At 34.5% G+C, this 22,804-nt stretch overlaps 1 protein-coding gene across 2 annotated transcripts in view; it reads right to left on the bottom strand.

The window, feature by feature from the left end:
* Window positions 1-4,701: 4,701 nt before the first annotated feature.
* Window positions 4,702-22,804, bottom strand: part of LOC149799447 (dynein regulatory complex protein 9-like) — a 29,416-nt gene continuing 11,313 nt past the window's right edge. For both annotated transcript variants that reach the window (XM_089958790.1, XM_089958789.1), the window contains 5 exons: window positions 20,794-21,037; window positions 18,604-18,678; window positions 14,438-14,569; window positions 6,304-6,405; window positions 4,702-5,105 (listed from right to left, as the gene is read on the bottom strand). In XM_089958790.1, the coding sequence (XP_089814916.1) occupies window positions 4,995-5,105; window positions 6,304-6,405; window positions 14,438-14,569; window positions 18,604-18,678; window positions 20,794-21,037 (664 nt within the window). In that variant the 3' untranslated portion in view covers window positions 4,702-4,994. The remainder of the gene's footprint in view (window positions 5,106-6,303; window positions 6,406-14,437; window positions 14,570-18,603; window positions 18,679-20,793; window positions 21,038-22,804) is intronic.

Here is a 22,804-nt window from a genome sequence, read left to right as displayed (position 1 = left end):
AGGTCTCAGTTCCAGATATGCAAGACATATTCATGACATGCTGGTGTAATGGGAGTGTACTGTCAACAGTAACACCTAGGTTTCATACTGACTGTGTGAATTTAGTGTTGGTGTTGCTAATATTTATTGTTTTTGAGGTAAAGAATGTGAATAAAAAAGTCTTTGTGTTGTGATCAGAATGGCCTCAGTTTTATCATCATTCATCTGCAGCTTGTTATATATCATCCATGACTTTACATCAGAAATGCACCTCTCTACGCCATGGATAGCAGCCTCGTCTTCAGTAGGGAAGCTAGATTTGTACATATAAGTGTTATCTGCATACAATTGGTGAGACACTGGATTTCAGTCTATGTCACTTGAGAGTGGTTGAGTGTACAGAATGAAGAGAACAGAGCAAAGAACACAGCTTTGTGGAAAACCAAAACATACATCAGCTTGACTGGATTGTTTTCCATTTACTGTCACAAATGTGTGTCCTTTTGACTAAGTAAGACTTGAACCATAGTAAGGCTGTATTGTGAATACCAAATACATGCTGGCAAAAGTGAAGTAATATATCATTGTCTATTGTGTCCAATGCTGCAGACAAGTCAAGGAGGGTGGCGACTGTAATCTTTTTACTATTCAAATCAGAGAGAGGTCTTTAACTACTCTCAGAAGGGCAGTTTCAGTCCTATGGTGAGGGTGATCTGCAGACCGTACATTGCTAAAAAAACTATTTGAATTCAGATTGGATACAAGTTGGGATAGAACATCTTTTTCTATGATTTTTGAAATGGATGAAAGGTTAGAACCAAGGTGGTGGTTCTTTAAATCAGTATGGTCAAGTGTTGGTTGCTTCAACAGAGGCTTTACAATGGCAGTTTTGTGAAATGATGAGACTTCCCTGGAAAGAGAAGTATTAATACAATAACACTGGTTAGTGAAGGTACTATTGAATCTAAGCACTCAAGCAGCAGTGATGTAGATATCAGATCGAGTTCATACGACTTTGGGGCATTCTTCATCGCAACTGTATGCACCAAATGCATAGGTTCAAATGCTGTTAATGCTGTCACCATGTATATTCTGTATCACAAATGTATGGCGATGATGAGTCAATTGAAATTTGTTGTCAAACTTATCACTAATAGATTGAAATTAGTTGCAGAAGAAATTTGCAAACAGGTCCAGAAGGTCAACTGGACAGAAGGCATTTAATGTGAGAAATGGTGTACAATATGCATTGGGCTGACAGAGAGAACATTTAACAGACACTCTTGCAAAACTGGTGCTGAATCTACAGCAACTGATACATGGATCTAAGACCATTTAACTGACCTAATATTGCTGTGTTTAGTACATTAACACTTATAAGAGAGCAATTCAGCATGCTCATCCAGCAAGGTTCACATTTATTCCATTAAACTACCACATATTTACAAGTGTTCCTTTCTTACAATGTTGCTAAGCATACTAATGGCAGATATATTTAGGAAAAGAATGTCTACTTTTATAAGGATATGTCTTATGCTAAAAATATGTACCAACAAGTTGCTCTCAACCAGTACAACATATTTGAGTACTTGCATGTATATAAGAGTCTTGGGACAGAATGGACTTGGGCTAGTTGATTCTTGATTAATACATGCCTCCTAGGAAAAGATCATCAGACATGACTGGCAGTTGAAATTTTCATAAGTTTTGTTAATTTTGGATACAATTGCTTGCGCAAATGGGTGTAAACTGAGTTTATATGAACTAGTGGAAATATTAATTAACGCTTAAGAAAAATGAACCCTGTTGATATATGGTGGCTTTGTCGGTAATTTTGAAATAAGCTTTTTATATTTGTTCAGTTCCATAACTTTTTATTCCAGTACTTTTGATGTTCAGTGTAGTGATATTACTATCTGCATATTCTACTTTGTCCTATAATTATTTTCATGTTTCATTGCTTGTGTTTCATATATTGTATTATCACCCATCTATGACCTTGTATAAAATTGTTCAAATGAATCCAAGTGTTGTGACCAATTTAGAACTGTAAGCCTTCTAATTTGGGTATTTACTTAAAAACTCTGTCGTTCACCATTATAATACTCCTGGCTTCAATGTCCTTACATATAAAATATATACATATGTAAAGCCTCATTGCATCTCAACCATTTTTGTCTTGCAAGGTTGTCAGTAACATTATGGAGTGGGATTCAACTTGGTTTTATTTGCACCCGGTATAAATAATTTACCGCCTGGAATCATCAAATTTGGTGATGTGATGTCTCTTGATGGCTACTTCAGTCTCATAATAAAAAGTCACTTTGAGTCACTTTGAGTCATATTTCCTGATTCACAGATTTGGATCTAAAATTTGTTATATATATATCTTTCAAGCTCTTTTCATACAAGGATCAACAACCTACATTATTTTATGTTTAACTCATGACCACACAAGTTCTTAGTACCCTATATATATATCACAAAAGTTGGACACTGTAACCCATATTTTATGCTGCATTTACATCAATTAGATTTTGTGTTTTAACTGTTGATCATTAATTCATCAGACTAGATGATTGTAAATGTCTCTATTGTAACCACACCAGTAATGAAGATCAGCATAATCTATATTTCATTGGCTTAGGTTAAGATAATGCATTTAACCCATGACCACACACATTTCTTGCAATCTGCAGAGGATATGCACACTATTATACCTATATTGCCATCACAAATCTATTTCATTATGCTCCATATTTCATGCTCCACTGACATTAATTATATTTTTTATTTTAACTGCTTATGGCTAATTTATTAAACTAGCTGATTTGTACCGCATTTGTAAAAATGATCACTGTGACCTACATTTTGCATTTGCCTTTTGCTTAGGTAAAGTTTTTTGTATATAGCACATGACCAATAACTTTCTTCATGCTTTGTACATAGTATCATGTCTATAATGATCAAAATTGGTGAGGGGATGCATATTAATGACCACTACATCCTCATTTCACTAGTAGGTCATTATGTCTCACATTTTATGTTTCAATGACTTGGGGTAAACTTTGTGATGTTTATTTCTTAGGCATTACTGATGCTGGAACATGAAATTGATGATGATATGCTTCCATTAGAACCACACCCTTACAACAAATGAAGCTCATCATGACCTATATTCATCTTTTACTGGCTATGATCAAGTATTTGCATTTAGCTCATAAATACATATTTGGTATGCTATATATACTACACATTGAAGTCGCTGTAACCTATATTTCATGTTTTATTGACTTTGAATATTTTGTGTTTAAAGGTCATTTCTTAGGTGTTTTTCTATGTTATAATAATGAAACTCAATAAATGGATGCAACTCTGTTAGTGCTATATCCTTAAAAAAAATGTCCCTGTGACCTACATTTTATGCTATACTGGCATAGGTTAAGTATTTGTGATTAGTTCGTTAACACATGGATTCTTCCATGCAATGCTCATCTCAGCTTACATAGAAGGCCATTTCTGACCAGTGCAGATGGAAGTAGGAATAAATGTGTATTCAGTGATAACGTTTCCATTGTTAACGACTATACTCTATACTATGGTAGGTCATCATCAACATGATAATGGTATGTATCAATGAGTATATTATTACATGAGTGGACTGCACACATTGATGTTGCTATATTGGCTGATCAAGATAATTTCTGATATAAGAACAATATTCCTAAAAGTGGTCACATACTGTCATTGAAAGATTACAAAGAAACCATGACTTTCACCTTGTAAAATCTGGCTTCGAAGAGTGGACAATGATAAAAGTTTCTGAAGATTATTTTAAGAGAACAATTTATATAAAACAGAAAATATTAATTTTGAGTTTTATCAACTCCCTATATTACAAGAACATTTGTACCATTGAAAGAATATTCTCTTTATATTGTTGATAGTCTATCATGACCTGCAAAAAAAGGCAGACATTTTGTTGTCAAGTTCATTTAAGTCCAACATTCATCTGCATGATTAAGTTTACATTAGCCACTGGAGACTACTAAGAACTTTGTAGAAGTAAGCTATGTAATCAGTGAATACTCTCTGGATAACTGTGTTGAACATATCTGACCAAGGCATCATGGAAATTATTTATAACATGGTTGATTGATAATCTTCTATTTGCCTTACTGCTTCACATGCTAAAAAGGTTGTATAACCTTCTTTGGAAAAATGTTCTCTATTTATCACTTGCTAATCATGTTATAAAACATTTTAATATTCATAGTACATTGACAATTTGGAATCTTACCTGTTTCAAGCCTTAAGTGAACAACAAATAACCACCGTCACAGTCTACAAAGTTCCCACTGCTCCAGGAGGACCATCAAAATAATGAATTATACCAGTGGCCTGTACTTCCACAGGAAAAGGGTAAATTAAATATTGGGACATTGAGCAGCAGTTACATCTACATTTATCGACTGAAATGTAATTTCGTTAACAAACTAATGTTATTTTTGTAAAATATGAGCACTTACGGTCATGTATTTCAAATGTAAATATTTTATGTTTGTGTGTGTTATTAACATGTGATATAATTTTGGACCTAAGACTATAACAAGCCCTGAAATATGACAGAAACAGAAGTGACAAGTGGTTCACACTTTGCATACAAATAGGGTCTTCTGTACCATTCTTTTAAGTTCAGAAATAAAGAACATTTCCAATGTGTGACTGAAAAAATAATTCTAAATAATTTATTTGAATATTTTAACCATAGTATTCATTTTGAACAATATTTTCTCATAATGGAATTTTTACAGGGTTCAGTTTTGCTGGTTTTTCTGCAATGTAAAACAAATGTTTGATTCAAAGCACTGCATACATCATATGAAACAAACTGACCAAACACATTTATTAAATTGCCAGAATCATTTTATATTTTGGATAATTCTCCATCATAGTCAAATCTATAAATAATGCATACACAAATGAAAATAAAAAAGCATAACTGTGATTTGTCTCTACTTCTTTTTCTTCTTTCCCTTTCCCTTCTTGCCTTTTTTGCCCTTTTTTTTCTTACTGTAAGGTCCAAATCCTTTTCTGACCATAACACCACGCCACCAAGATTGCAGCTGTAAAGAAAATTAAAATGTTTATTTCAATTTGGTGATAAGTTAATAATGATGATATAAAAAAAATCAAAACACCAAATTGCCCTTTGTTGAACCACCATTTTTCTTCAAATACATTGTTTGAAAAGTAAAAACAATCTATGCAAAATAACTTCTAGAGTATTGTTTGTAACATAAATGGCCAAAACTACACATAAAACGTTTTTTGATTATTTGAAGTAAAGAATAAGTAAATAAAAAGGATGAAAATTTTAAAATATTTAAAGTCCAAGCAGATTATCTTTGCAAACATTTTAAGAAGAAAATTGCAATACCAAAACACTGAAGCAAAACACACCAATTCACTTATTGCTCTGGCACATAATTCTTCAAATATGTTGTTTGAAAAGTAAACAAGAGCTATGTAAAATAACTCGACAATTATCCTTTGTAACACATATGGCCAAATTGCAGCCAAGTATTATCTGAGTCTAAGAATGAGAAGAAACAAATATAAAAAAATAAAGCTTGAGAATTTTAAATCTTGGCAGATTATCTTCATGTACTTTCCGAAAAGAAAACTACAATAACAAAACCAAAGCAAATAAGCGATACATTCAAATACTTTTTATACTTTTCTATTTTATAGGATGCAGGTAATCACTCACATTTCAAGCTTACTAGTACATAAATTTGGATAATCACACATAGAAAAATTTGTTTTGGTGCTTTATGGCAAAGTATCACAAGCAGTTAATTTAGTGCTCAGCCAATTGGAACAAAGTGCCTTGCTGAAAGATACATCAAGCTAGTTCACCCAGTATGTAAAAATTATTAATCATTGTAAGAAAATTATTCATAATATAAACTGATCACTTTTTTCTTCTGAACAACCTGAGCATGATTTTTAAAAATTTTTAAAAAATATTTTCTTTATTTTGGAGAAAATATCACCATTGGCAATTTAAAATCTGTCTTTTATGTATTGACCTAGATTGGATAGTGAAACACATTTGCTTTGCACCTAAGCAGTTTTAGGTTAGATCCTCAGTCCTGCATGTTTGGAGATAATTGGTTTGTCTACATTAGTTGGTGGTTTTCGTTAGGTTCTCTGGTATCCTCCACAACATCTGAGTCATCTTGAGTATTCAAGTTGAAAGGTTGGCATACAGTAATTACAATAATATACAATACATGGCATTTGACACAATTTACTAACCCTGATAGAAGCTTTGAGTTCAATAGCTTCTAGTTCTGCCTTTCTCCTGGCCTTCTCTTTCTCAATCCTGTCTTCAACAACTACCTGCTCATATTCCTTGTACTGAAATAAATAAAGAGGAACCACTAATTTTTTGAAATAATATTAGATAAGCAACAACCATGGAATGATACAGGAATGGCTTGAATGGAATGGTTAAGTGCTAAATGGAAGGGCTGACAGGTAGCATGCATAAAGAATACATTCATCACATTGGGTGGCTACAGCCCCCTTAGCAACCTTGGTAAATCTTAAACAGCAACGAGCATCAAATGCTGAACTGTCGGCCCTGTCTCTTAGCAAGCAGTAAGAGTTGTCTCCACTTATCTTTGAGCATGGTCATTTGGATTTTGAAGGTTGTTATTGTTTAATGCCATTTTTAAGCACTTGATGGGCTTTTTATGGCAGCCAGTATAACTGGTGGATAATAACCCGGAAAATCACTGATAAGAACCACCAACCCATGGGAAGCTACTGGCAAGCTTTCTCACATATACACATTAAATGGAGTAGCACAAAATATACATGAATCATGTCTAAGCTTTGAGATCATTTTATCTGCATATCTTTTTTAATTTTTTTATATTTAAAGTCACCTGCTTTGCAAAGACTACAGTTCACTGACTGGATCCCAAAGGTTAGAGTAGTTTACTTTGCAATATACATGTCAAGCCTACTAAGAAACATGTCCATGTAAAAAGCTACTCAGAAACCTGTCCATGTAAAAAGCTACTCAGAAACCTGTCCATGTAAAAGCCTACTCAGAAACCAGTCCATGTAAAATCCTCCTCAGAAACCAGTCCATGTAAAAGCCGACTCAGAAACCTGTCTATATAAAAGCCTACTCAGAGACCAGTCCAAGTAAAAGCCTACTTAGAAACCAGTCCATATAAAATCTGACTCAGAAATCAGTCCATTTAAAAGCATACTCAGAAACCAATTTATGTAAAAGCCTACTCAGAAATCTGTCTATATAAAAGCCTACTCAGAAACCAGTCCAAGTAAAAGCCTACTTAGAAACCAATCCATGTAAAAGCCTACTCAGAAACCAGTCCATGTAAAAGCCAACTAAGAAACTTGTCCATGTAAAAGCTACTCAGAAACCTATCCATGTAAAATTCTACTTAGAAATCAGTTTATGTAAAAGCCTACTCAGAAACCAGTCCATGTAAAAGCCGACTCAGAAACCTGTCCATGTAAAAGCCTACCCAGAAATCAGTTTATGTAAAAGCTTACTCAGAAACTTGACTATATAAAAGTCTACTCAGAAACCAGCCCATTTAAAAGCCTTCTCAGAAACCAGTTTATGTAAAAGCCAACTCAGAAACTTGTCCATATAAAAGCTAACTTAGAAACCAGTCCATGTAAAAGCTTACTCAGAAACCTGTCCATATAAAAGCTGACTCAGAAATCAGTTTATGTAAAAGTCTACTCAGAAACCAGTCCATGTAAAAGCCTACTCAGAAACCAGTCCATATAAAACCTACTCAGAAACCAGTCCATTTAAAAGCCTACTCAGAAACCAGTTTATGTAAAACCAACTCAGAAACTTGTCTATACAAAATCCTACTTAGAAACTAGTCCATGTAAAAGCCTACTCAGAAACCAGTCCATGTAAAAGCCTACTCAGAAACCATTCTATGTAAAAGCCTACTCAGAAACCTGTCCATATTAAAACCTACTCAGAAATCAGTTTATGTAAAAGCCTACTCAGAAACCTGTCTCTATAAAAGCCTACTCAGAAACCAGTCCACGTGAAATCCTACTTAGAAACCAGTCCACATAAAAGCCTACTCAGAAATCAGTTTATGTAAAAGCCTACTCAGAAACCTGTCTCTATAAAAGCCTACTCAGAAACCAGTCCATGTGAAATCCTACTTAGAAACTAGTCCACATAAAAGCCTACTCAGAAACCAGTCCATATAAAAGCCTACTCAGAAACTTATCCATGTAAAAGCCCACTAAGAAATCTGTCAATGTAAAAGTCTACTCAGAAATCAGTTTATGTAAAAGCCTATTCAGAAACCTATCTATATAAAAGTATACTCAGAAACCAGCCTAACTAAAACATCAATAGCTTTACTCAGGATGTGAAGTTTTAAGAATTATCAAGCATAAATCAAGGCAAAATTGTAAACAAACTTTAAACATTCACCAAAATTTAATTGCAAAGACTGAAATTGGAAAGTCAATTGCAATCAGTATGCAGATATCTATGATGAAACCAGCTGTAAAACTATGAATGCAAAAGCCAAATTTAATTAGAGAAAATTTTATAATAAGCTGTTTTTTGTGTAAACATGAAACTGTATTCATACAGAAATATTTTGTTTACTTGAACTGAGTTATATTCATATTACATTTAAAATGTAGGCAACAGAGTATCTGAAAGTATTGAGCTACACTGAGTTATACTGAGCTATATTGAGCTATATATCAGGCTATGCAATACTCATGGCTGCTTCCTTTCTTTAGCTTTTCACAACACTCTCAGTACTCTACTGACACATCATGCCAAGGATATAGGGTCTATGTGACATACATTCCAAAGGACACAACAAGGATATAGGGACTATGTGACATACATTCCAAAGGACACAACAAGAACATAGGGCCTAGGTGACATACATTGCAAAGGACACAAGAAGGTCATAGGGCCTATGTGACATTCCAAAGAACACACCAAGGACATAGTGCCTATGTAACATTCCAAAGAACACAACAAGGGCATATGGCCTGTGTGAAATTCCAAAGGACACAACAAGTACATAGGGCCTATGTGACATACATTCCAAAGGACACAACCAGGACATAGGGTCTATGTGACATACATTCCAAAGGACACAACAAGGACATAGGGTCTATGTGATATACATTCCAAAGGACACAAGAAGGTCATAGGGCCTATGTGACGTTCCAAAGAACACACCAAGGACATAGCACCTGTGTAACATTCTAAAGGACACAACAAGGACAGATGGCCTGTGTGATATTCCGAAGGACACAACAAGGGCATAAGACCTACATGACATTCCAAAGGACACAACAAGGGCATAGGGCCTATGTGACATTCCAAAGGACACAACAAGGGAATAGCGCCTATGTGACATTCCAAAAGACAGAAAAAGAGCATAGGGCCTATGTGACATTCCAAAGAACACACCAATGACATATGCTTTAATGTAATAAAGCCTTAATGAATTTGGACTGCTATGGTGGTCTAAGTGCTTAGAGTGTCCAGCTTGGATGCATGAGCTTTTAGGTTTGAACCTTGGCTGAGTCATACCAAAAACTTATAAAAATGGTACCTGCAGAGGCCTTGCATGGCACTCAGCATTAAGAGGTTAGCGATAGGACTGGTTGGTCTGGTGTCAGGATAATGTGACTGGGTGGAACATGATGCTGTGTGCCTGTGGCATGAGGCCCCAGTGCTAGACATCACTATAAACTGCCACACTACAGGCATTGTAGCGATATTACTTGAAAATTGTTAAAGCTATGTTAAAAATCCAAATCACACACATGCACATACACTAACTCACACCCACCCACCTGCCCACCCACACAAACATGCACACACACACACACACACACTTAATTTGGAATTAGCTGGTGAAGAATGATTTTATAGGGTACTCTGATGCTATCCCAAGGAAAAGTATGCCCTGATTCTTTGCAATGTTCAACAATATACTGCCAAGGATTCTCTGTTGGTGGATAAATGTTTTTTGACTCTTGTTTCAAGGCTTCTAAAATAATACTTTCAGGAGCAAAATATGGGAAACTATTGAAATCAATGAGGGGGAACCAGTGCTGAAGTATAATTCAAGGTTTGAACTTCCACCCTTGTACAGAAGGATTTTGTCATGTGATCAACATTTAGTTGACCATGTGATGCCAGTCCAAATATCATTCCTCTGAAAGCTCAGGAGTCAAAAACTTCTTTTGGTATAGAAAAGTATCTATGTTTGGTCTCATTAACTGCAAATGACTGTAACAGGTAATAATATTCATTCTAGAAAGACACTTCATAACCTTGGCTACTCCAGTCACCAAAGTCATTGGGTTTTTAGAAGAAGTGTTGAGGATTAATATACAATGGGTTGGTATCATGATTTTGGAATGATGATTAATATACAATGGACTGGTATCGTGATTATGGAATGAGGGATAATATACAATGGACTGATATCAAGATTATGGAATGATAATTAATATACAATGGACTGATATCATGGTTATGGAATGAGGGATAATATACAATGGACTGGTATCATGATTATGGAATGAGGATTAATATACAATGGACTGATATCATGGTTATGGAATGAGAGATAATATACAATGGACTGGTATCATGATTATGGAATGAGGGATAATATACAATGGTCTGATATCAAGATTATGGAATGATAATTAATATACAATGGACTGGTATCATGATTATGGAATGAGGGATAATGTACAATGGATTGGTATCATGATTATGGAATGAGGATCAATGTACAATGGACTGGTATCATGATTATGGAATGAGGATTAATATACAATGGACTGGTAACATGATTATGGAATGAGGATTAATATACAATGGACTGGTATCATGATTATAGAAAGTCAACCAAGGGAAACTGGGAAAGTTCTAACTTTATAATCCACTAGCTGGCTTGAGAAAACTTTCAACTTATATTTGAATACAAAGCGCTAAAGAATAGCTGGCATTGGCCTTGATGTTGTTTGCTTGCCAAACATAGCCATTTTCAGACCATAAAAGCCTATACTTTATATTAGTGTGTGTGTGTACATGTGTGTGTGTCTGTGTGTTTTGAATTTTTTACATAACTGTAACAATTTTTCAGTCATTGCTATGATGTCTGCAGTGAGACAGTTTATAGTGATGTCTAGCACTGGGGCATCATGTCGCAGACATGTGACTTCATGTCTCACCCACTCACATTATCCTCACACCAGGTAAACCAGTCCCAATTCTAACCTCTTAATGCTGACAGCCTAGCGAGGCAGCTGTTAATACCATTTTTATAAGTCTTTGGTATGATTTGGCTGGGGTTTGAACCCATCATCCCTGCATCCAAGGCAGACATTTTAACAACTAGGCCACCAGAGCAGTCTATATGTTATTATATAAGTCAAGTCGCATTGTAAACAACATGTGTGTGTGTTTTTTTCATTATTGCCAACCATTGCTTGCTTGGTGGAAGTTCCCTAACCCTGATCTATTAGCACATTAGGTGATGGCAGATCAGGGTCTGTGATGTTTGTTCTAATGATTATTAGTAACAAACTGGATGGACTCAGATCTGCTTGTACATTATGTGAAGGCAGATCTGGGTCTATGCAGTTTACAGTTGGACTCAACTTATAAGCAAGTATGTATAGTGATAAAAAATAGAATTCCATATTTTCTGGATATTGTAGCCAATTCTGATTTAATTTTGTTTCTAGGTAACAGTATTGGACATCACATTCATTATGATGCTTTCTATTTCTCCCAATACATTTTAAGAGCCTGCTGGACATAGACTAGAAAGCATTCAGGATTGTTTTCTATTCATGATCAACTTCAGTTATAGCTGACATACCGGCAACTTGTATATTATTACACAGAGAGTGCACATCTGACTATTGTATAGCATCAATGTGTATATTATTACACAGAGAGTGCACATCTGACTATCGTATAGCATCATGTTTCGGTGTATTAATATTGTCAAAGAAAAAAAAAAATAGGTTGTGCAACTGCAATTCACTTTTATAAGAGGAAAAAAACCTGCTACACTGTACTTCTGTCTGTTGCACATATTGCTAGCCAATAAGTCTAAGTGTAAAATAAAAAGAAAATTACTTGTTCTTAATGAATGATGGATATATTTCATCTTATAAGAGGTAAAAAGAGAAGAAACAAATCTTATTTGTAGCTGGGATTAAATGAGAGTATAAAACTTAATGCTGAGGGTAATCTAGGTGCAGGCGGATGTACATACAGACATGAACATGAATGTCGACATATCCCTTTGTTGAACTTCCAACAAGCAATGGTTGGCAATAATGAAACACACGCACACACACATATATATAATTATTAACTAAACTTCTAGGTCTTGAACTTGACTCTGAAAATAGGGACCTTCAGTACATTGGACAGAGCGAGGATACTGGTTTAAAATGAGCAAATAATGGACATATTTTACTGAGTGGGTGAAAATACTCAAGTTTTCCCCCATAAGATGAAATATATCCATCATTCATTAAGAACAAGTAATTTTCTTTTTATTTTACACTTAGACTTATTGGCTAGCAATATGTGCAACAGACAGAAGTACAGTGTAGCAGGTTTTTTTCTTCTGTATCCCACATCACAATGTCAGTGGTTTATCATTTATTTTGTGCTATGTATGTGTATATTCAGATAGAAAATATCTATATTAACATAAGTTTCATTTCTAGTCAGGGCAAAAGATTACCAACAAAAATGAAGAATAAGGTATATGTACATTATTGGATTTCAACTCGATTTGTCTGTAGGCAAGGCAGCCATACTTACCACTAGACCACACAAGCGTCTAACAATAGCTCAGAAGAGTAGTGTTTTAATGTTATCAACACAGCACTGAAAATATTTATTGTATTTCATTCCAGTGAGTTATAACAATTATTTCACATGGAAAATCCAGTAATTCATGACCTGGTATAAAATAAATGTACTGCTTTTACTCCATGTTAGTGAAAGAATATCAATAATACTTACAATGAAAGTCAATGATATCAATCAAATATACAGACTGACAGTCAGACAGACAGAATGCATTCCTTGAAGACTCATGATAAGACAGTAATGAGTGTGAGTCATTGTTGGCATGCCCTAAAGACAGAAACTTAACCTGGACTGCTTCACTCCACATTGTCTTAATCATATCGCTATGATGTCTGCAGTTTGACAGTTTATAGTGATGTCTAGCATTGAAGCATCACGCCGCAGACATGTAGCATCATGTCTCACCCAGTCACATTATCATGACACCAGGCCAACCAGTCCTAACACTAACCTCTTAATGCTGAGAGCCAAGCCAAGGCAGATGCTCTCACCACTAGGCTATCTGAGTGGTTGGAGGGACGTTGCCCTAAAGTGGACTAGCATTCCAGTGTCAGTCAATATAGCATTGCACTCTTACAATCAGAATATCCTCATCCCTTTCCAATTCTAGTAACCCTGACTAATTGAAACTCACTCCAAATTAATCATTGTGATATTTAAAAAATTGCTAAGTTTTTTGGGTAGACAAATATCCAGCTAGATCTGCAGAGAATAAATCTTCACAGTTAAAGACAGACATAGACAATACATTTGATAAAGTTTCAACTATCAATGAAATACCCACACTTTTAACCTTTACGTTATTCCTGTAACTTTTAAACTGAAAATGTATCTAAGTTCTAATAGCTTCTGACTGACGCTAAATTTGCTTTTGGTGGTGACAAATGTTATCCCATTATAAGGTCAATGAAGTTATTGTAACAAAATAACAACTGTAGGCATGACGGTAGTTCAAAGTAGTTTCAAATATGGTTTATCTACAGTATGTGGGGAAAAAGTTGGAGAATGCTCATACTGACATTCTTGGTCACTTCATGCCATAGAATTGATAAAAAAAATTAAGACTGTCTTGTCAACCTAACATAATCTGACTGAAAGGTCGTAGCCTAGAGACATAAAATTGCATACAACTTTGGAAAATTCCCACAGTCTTACATGATCCATCTAAGGTCTTCTACACATCTGGGTCCTAAAATTATAAATTATTCTCACACTCAATAAATTCCTCAAGTCAAAACAACAAGGTTTAATGGATTGACATTTGTTTGATTTTGGCAAATCAGATGTCACAGTTTTCATTTGACTGAGTGTCAGTTTGCTGGTAACCATTTTTTGTAATCCTGGGCTAGTTCATGTTGCTTTTCTTTCATGACAGAGCAAACAAATTCAATTATTATTTTCAATAATATCATGAAACTGACACAGAAAAACAAAAACTACTGAGAACATATCAATACTAGTGAACAATAATTCTAGCTGTACCAATTTGGACAGTTCCTGTAGCCTCTCTAGGTCCTTGGCTTTAGAGGCTTTCAGCACGTCCAGTTCATGCTGCTTAGCTTCTATGTCCTTCTCATATTTATCCATCCAGTAATCTACCTTCTTCATCAGCTCCTGCAAAGAAAATAAAAGATACCATCAAGTCACTATTATTTGTGGGGTCTCAGTTTTGGTGGATTTCCTGTTTGGTAAAAACCAATGATTTAAATATACAATGAAGAATGATCCTCTGTAGAAATAATAGAAACCCTTTGACATTCCATAAGCTTTTAATGTGTGATGTGATGTGATTTTGATTTTTAATGTATCAGTAGCTTTAACAATGTTTCAGTCATATCGCTATGATGTCTGCAATGTGCCACTTCTAAGTGATGTCTAGCGCTGTGGCATCATGCTGCAGACATGTAGCATGATCAAAAAGCTTTTAAACAAAATGAGCAATGATTCTTCCCAAGAAGCAATATAAACCCTTCCACTATCCACAAAATTTAAAGACAATATTGATACTTTTTTGAAAAAGCTGAAACCCTTCAACAATCCAAAAATTAATGACACAGTGATCTCTGATCTTTCTGTGGAATCAACATAACCACTTCCACTATCCACAAATTTAATAATACAAAAATATTTTGATCCTTCCATGGAAACATAAGACGTCATTCCAAAATCCAAAATCTAAGTTTTAACAACTAAATCAGATCAGAAATATGGCTTCCCGAGAGGTAACAAGATCTGCCAATCAGATGCAGGATCATCTCATTTATATGCACTAGTCTCATTCATTATCAAATTCACTTAAAATCTTGAAGATCAACCCCTAATTCCAAGTTTTATCAGAATTGGATCAGTTGTAATATAATTGGTAATTCAATCAGATTAATATACATGAATCTTATTCATTCTCAAAATATCCATGATCTTTACAAAATAAGCTTAAATTTCATTTTTTTCCAAATCTGAATCAGAAATATGGTATCTAGAGTGGTATCTAGGTCAGTCAACCAGATACAAGATGTCACCTCATTAGTACACCAATGCCTCAATAACCTGCACATAATCAAGTAACCGTAGACTGCAGCATTAGTGTGGGCATGAGTTACCAAGCTTACCACTGAAAAATTTAGTGAGTGGGTGAGGAGAGGTTAAATGGTTGTGTTGGGAATAATTATCAATAAACATCCCATTTCGAATAAATTAGTTTACTTTTTCTGCATTAATTACCTTTATTTGCAAAGTAACCAATCTTTGAGAGATCATACAATAGATTTCAAGACATATCACAAGTGTAACAGTGACAATACTGATAATAATGTCACTGCATGTTGCATGTGGATGTGGATACAGTCTAGTGTTATTTTTATTCAGAACAAAACAAAACAAGATTTTTTTTCTTTAAAGATGATCAATTTACATTAGAACAACAACATCAAAACTGGCTTTTCTATTGTTCTATTAATGCAATACTTTGGCAGTGATTTCATTGCAAGTAGTCATGAAATTCATCCCTCAGCATAATTCTGAATGCTAATTACAAACCTAGAATCTGATTGTTCCATAAAGAACCCTATCTATAAAACTCATGTACTGAGTACCAAGTACATATGCACCTTTTCACTAGGTTCCTTTGCTAACCTTGACCCATACCTACCACAACATGATATGTATTGCAAAAAACATGATATTTTTGCTCACAGATCCCCAACACTGAGAGAGATAAATCAATTGATCAATACTGTATATTTCCCAAGCATGTAGTCTCCATAAACAGTAAATAATCCTGATTTTATCCCATTTAAAGCTATCCTTGAGGCAGTTTATACTGTTGATTATCATAGAGGCAATTAAAAGGTAACAACCTAACTCTGTTGTAGTTACAGGTAAAACAAAGTGAAGGGTGTTGAAGAACAAAAGCTATTACACATCATTGCCTTTATTGTGAATGTTTAAGGCAAGATTATTAAAGGTTATTGGTAAATTCCTGATAAGTTCCAATGTTTCTTTGAACTCAGATTTCACTCCATATATAACATTACAATTGCAAAACAAAAATTATGTCTTTAGTCAGAATAGGTTACAAGTGTGATTCAGTTTTGAAGGCACAATTTTGAGATACAACCATGATTTAGGAAAGTATGAGCCATCTGCAAAATGAGCAAAGCCCAGCAAATCTAAGTTTGTTTTTTGCACACACTGCACATCTGTGAATTTGGAGTATATGGCATCCATTGACAAAGCAACACCATGCAGAATATTTGACACACTCCTCACAGCAATTCAGATGCAGAAAGATCATGTTAGGTGCTGAGAAAAATTCAACAAGCTCAATGGAGAAGCATGAAAAACAGTACCATCCAATCTCTAATGAGTGCATTACCTTTAACCCACCAGCCCCCCTCACCCCAAACTATTGACAGCAGCAAAAATATTCCATTGTCCAATGGATTTTAAAGACAGAAACTTGGTATTTTTCATTTATTCATTGTCTGTCTGTTTGTGATTGTGTGAGTATTGGTATATGTGTGTGAGTGTTGGTACATGTATGTGGTGAAAGTATTGGACAATGATTTTTAAGTTGCTTTAAAAAAAAACACAGATACATTATTTTCTTATCTTCATCAAATTTGAATTTCCAACAATTTTCTAAAATATATGAAAATATAACTTAATCTAAATAGGACAATGCTATTATTTTGTGGACATGCAACTGACCCCCAGTGAGACCTCAAAACACCCTCCCAAAACACTGACAGTGTAAACAGGGCGATTGCATGTTTGTCCTGGATGAAACAGCACCAGGTGAGCATCACCTTCAGTGGCAAATATGCGAACCCACACTACCAGCTTTTCATCCTGGCACTCACCTGTATCACCTGCCACTTATGTCTGCCCTGTCTGTGAATATGGCAAGTACGTTGATCACATTTGTGAATGATTAGGATAAGCTGCTGATTAATCTTATACTTTTTAATGATATTACTTACATAATAAGATTTATAACACTGTTACATGTAAATCAGCCAATTAAAATGAGTTGGCTGTGTTTCATGACTATGGCCACTACACCTATAGGATTGCAGGTGTTTTAATGGCTTTTATTCAGCACCTTGACTTGATTTGATACAAAGGACGTAATTATTGTGATAATACAAAGTTAGTATACTTTTAATTGATTGTAACAATGCAACAAACACCCCAGCAAATCGAACATCAGAACACAAGTGGCACAGATTAGGTTCACATGGAAATGTTTGCAGTCATCACTTTGATGGTCAATTACAACCTTTCACATTTGAATATAAAAAAGCATATCACATTTATAATGATTACAGTCACCAAATTAAAAGATAAAAATTGAAACATGAATTTCACTTTAAATGACTTAATTTATAGATATTTGTTGAACTGTTGGCACCAGTTGGCATTATGAACATTTTTGGTATTTCATCATATATTGTTATTAACAATGAATTGAGACTTGTTTTAAAAGGAAATGTAAAAAAATATGTTAGAATAATTTTTAAAAAGTGCATTTCATAGACTAACAATTGCTTTTGAGGAAAAAAAATAATCAATATATTAAGGTTTTGCTGACCAATTTTGCTTGTGATTTTATTCACGTTCAGCAAATAGAGTCCAATTTTTGTGGGTATTTTTTATAAGCAAAGAGTGGGATTTACATCTGCCTCTGCGTAAAAAGTGGGTTTGTGAGTTATCAAGGCACATTAAAAACAGGTAGTGGTGTATGTGAGTATCTTGATCCTTATCGAACAAGTCTAATTTCTTAATGACGAAAGTAAAAATTTCAAGTCAGATCAAAACTGGATCAGAAATAAGGTCTCTTGAGTGAAAATAAGCTTCGTCCATCAGATGCAAGATCACTTCGTTAATATGTGTGGATCTTTCTAATATTCAAACTCACTTGAGATCTTGATGATATTAACCTACACTATAACCACACTCGGTCTTATGACTAGATTGACTAAAATTGGCAATTCAGAAGGAATTGATCAATTAGCATAATCAATGAACATAAAGGGATAAACATCAACTAAATCAACTCTTCAGATGTGTAACGCAAATCCAAACTGTTGTCTTTCTAACTGTTTGAATCATACTGAGAATAAAATGGTAAATTTATGGATACTTACTGTTTTGTGTGTCTCAAGGTAGGACACGACCTCGTTGTTGACACGTATTTCCTCATCTATTTGTCGTCGCAAGGACTAAAATCAAATAAAAAACTTAACTGCTCTATATGTTAGATTCTGAAAGCAACACTCCCTCTCTATAGTGCCCCTCATTATAGCATGTTTACTGTTATATGTCAGATATGGTCATGGATTTTATTTTATCATTCAGTAGTAAAATTACATGTATCATATACTTCATTATGAGGTAGTCCCATTATAACATGGTATACTGAACAACTCCCATGGACAGTTATATAATGAAGGCAAACTGTATAAAGTACTTCATTATTAGGCAGTCTCACTATAAGGTGGTATACTGTATGACTCCCATGGACAGTTGTATAATGAGGGCAAACTGTACAAAGTACTTCATTATTAGGCAGTCTCACTATAAGGTGGTATACTGTATGATTCCCATGGGCAGTTTTATAATGAGGGAGTACTACTGAATGCACTTCATTATAAGGTAGTCTCACCATCAGGCAGTGTACTTAATGCTTCCCATGGGCTGCATGACAATGTGGGAATACTGTAATGCAAACTCCATTATAAAGCAGTCTCACAATAAGGTGGTATACTGTATGGTTCCCATCTACAGCATTATAATGATGGTATCATGTACTTCATTACTGAGTGGTCTCACTATAAGGTAGTATTCCCTATGACTCCCATAGACTGTATTATAATGAATAATATATCATCTACTTCATTATAAGCTCATTTCACTATAAGGTAGTATTCCTTATGACTCCCACAGACTGCATTATAATGAATAATGCATCTTCTACTTTATTATAAGTTTGTCATATAATAAGGTAGTATTCCCTATGTCTCCCATAGACTGCATTATAATGAAAAATGTATGATCTACTTCATTATAAGGTTGTCATGCTATAAGGTAATGATCCCTATGAGTCCCATAGACTGCATTTTAATGAATACTGTATGATCTACTTCATTATAAGGTCATCTCACTATAAGGTAGTAATCTTTATGACTCCTACAGGCTGTATTATAATGAATACTGTATCATCTACTTGATTATAAGGTTGTCTCACTATAAGGTAGTATTCCTTATGACTCCCACTGACTGCATTATAATGAATACTGTATCATCTACTTCCTTATAAGGTTGTCTCACTATAAGGTAGTATCCTCTTCGACATCCTCTATGACTCATATAGACTGCATGATACTGAGCGATTTAGTTCAATAAATTACATATAATAGACATATGAGCTTGGTTATAATAGGAGAGATAAGAAAGAAAACAAGAACAAAAAAAAAGCAAAAGGGGTTCTGACACACTTAACCAGTATTAGGATGAAATTAAATCACATGAATGTAATTCAAGAAAATGAAAATTGTCAGATATGCAAGGCAGATTCTACCAGTACATACAGTGTATGGTGCATTGTAATGTTTATCAGTGTGGTCTCCCTTTAGAAAAGGCAATAAAATGGACCCTACCCTCCTTACAATGCACCCTGTTGACCTAATAATGAAATTGAACCTTTCCAAAATTCAGCCACAAACTTTAAGTTGATTTTCTTTAAATCAAACCAACTTTTTACTGATATCAATTTCTTTCTTTCTACGTCAGACAGCATGGCTTTTAAAAATTGATCCCACTTATGCATTTGTAATAGTTCTAAGGGAAATGAGCAAGACATATTTAAGCAGATTGTTGCAATTACTTCCCAACCACTGAAAGTGCAATTATATCCCACTTCAAGCAGTTTATAGAGAAACTGTACCCTGTCTCGTTGGATGGTCAGGGCACAAAATAATGCCTATAAAACAGGCTTTAGCAAATTTGATCAAACCTGGTCAAACCACTTGACAAGAAAATTTTAAAGTGTTTGTAGACATATATCATATGAAGCATATTGCACAAGTGTGATATGCTTCTGAAATTTTCTTTTATTGTGGAGAAGAACTGTTTTAAGAATATTTTCAAAATGTAAATTCAAATAGTTATGTAGATCTAAACGATTTGAAAAAAATATCAGTGCTTTAAATGCCTGTTGATTCCTAAAATAAGAATGTAATAAAATAATAAAAATATATTTTTTGCACATACTCTTTCAAAACTGCTTATTATTGAAACTGTTGATGAACTGATAAAAAGAGATTTATGACACATACCTCAATCTCTTCCTTAAGCTCCTTCTCTGAAAGCGTGCATCTTTTTTGTGTCTGTGCAACAGCAACTTCTGCAGACTTCTTTATGTACTTGCCCTCCATGTTGGTTTTAGCTCTCATTTCTTGAAGTTCATCTTTGAAGTGAGCAATCATTTCATTTCGGTCCTGGATCTCTTTTTCCTTTTCTTTCTTAATGTCCTGTAACTGTTTCTGAAGCTGTTTAACCCTCTTGCGGCCATTTTCCTCCCTGTGCACACAAATAAAGAGTTTTAATTTTTTCATCATATATAGAACATGCACATTGTGTAAATCACTTGCCCCCTTTTTGCTGGCCCAGGGATGTGGCATATGCCTGATATGCCTCCTGTATGCCCAGGGGTAGAAAATACAGATTATATGGACCCTGTAGTCCCAGAGGTATATAATAGACCTTCTATGATCCCTGCAGGCCCAGGGGTATAGAATACACCTTTCATGAACCCTGCAGGCCCAGGGGTACATAATACACCTTTTATGAATCCTATAGGTCCAGGGGTGTAGAATACACCTTATATGAACCCTATAAACCCAGAGTTATAGAATACATCTTATATGACCACAGTAGGCCTTGGGGTGTAGAATACACATTATATGAACCCTGCAGGCCCAGGGGTGTAGAATACATGTTATATGAACCCTGCAGGCCCAGAGATATAGAATACATCTTACATGACCCCAGTAGGCCCAGGGGTATAGAATACAAATTATATGAACACTGTAGACCCAAGGTGTAGAATATATCTTCTATGAATCCTATAGGCCCAGAGGCATAGAATACATCTTATATGACCACAGTAGGCCCAGGGGGATAGAATACATCTTATATGTCCCCAGTAGACCCAGGGGTATAGAATACATCTTATATTACAAATAGTAGGCCCAGGGTATAAAATACATCTTATATGACACCAGTAGGCCCATGGGTATAGAATACATCTTATATGACCCCAGTAGGCCCAGGGGTATATAATAAATCATATATGACCCCAGTAGGCCCAAGGGTGTAGAATGCATCTTATATGACCCCAGTAGGCCCAGGGGTGTAGAATACATCTAATATGAACCCAGCAAGCCCAGGTGTGTAGAATACATCTTATATTAAATTGATCCTAATTAAACTTCTATTATAACAATGTCCTCCAATAGAAAATATGACAAAAATAACAGAAAGCACTGATACCTTGAGGTAACAGAGTTTCGTTTATTCCTTGTTCACTTAGTAAATGTGAAAAAATATAAATTAAATAACAAGCAACACCAACACTTCAAATCTGTGACCAATTTCACTTTATTGCTTCATTAGACTGAATTTAAATTAATGTTACAGCATTAAATATATTTGATTTATAAGAGATTCATGTTACCAAAAAAATGAAAAACAAGGTGACATCATGACTTGAATTATTGAAAGACATTCTAGCTAGTCTTAAATGCACAAATATCATGGAAAACGTACATATTAAAAGATACGACAACTGGACTATTATGATTCAGATATTTCTACTGAAAACTATAACAGTAGGCAACAGGATATATTTCATATATGTTTTACTCAGTTAGTAAACCTTACACTCGAACAGTATATTATCAGTAATTCAGTTATGTTATGATAAATGTATCATGTCTGAAAACTATATAAAAGGGTGTCGGATTTTAAAATTTCATACACTTTTATTCAAAAAGTGTGAAAATTCTTCTGACCATTTCTTGTAAAGTATACTGAAGAACTCTTTACATGAATGATTTTTATTTAGTCAATTTCAAGTGTGTTGTGTCAAAATGTACTAATCAGCATAGTGTCAATAATAAATATAAAAACAGGGGAAAAAAGGGACATTACTCCATCAGAATCTGGCTAAGATATAAACAAATGAAATAAAATCGCTGTTTGTCTGAACCTGGTTTTTTGCATAACCTTGTTAAATTGTTTATTGAATAATCAAAAATGGATGGATATATTCACATGTACAAATTG

Source organism: Sinohyriopsis cumingii, chromosome 5 (assembly GCF_028554795.1).
Source record: "Sinohyriopsis cumingii isolate HCF-2022 chromosome 5, ASM2855479v2, whole genome shotgun sequence".
Taxonomy (NCBI): domain Eukaryota; kingdom Metazoa; phylum Mollusca; class Bivalvia; order Unionida; family Unionidae; genus Sinohyriopsis; species Sinohyriopsis cumingii.
This window is presented reverse-complemented; position numbering and strand designations above follow the sequence as displayed.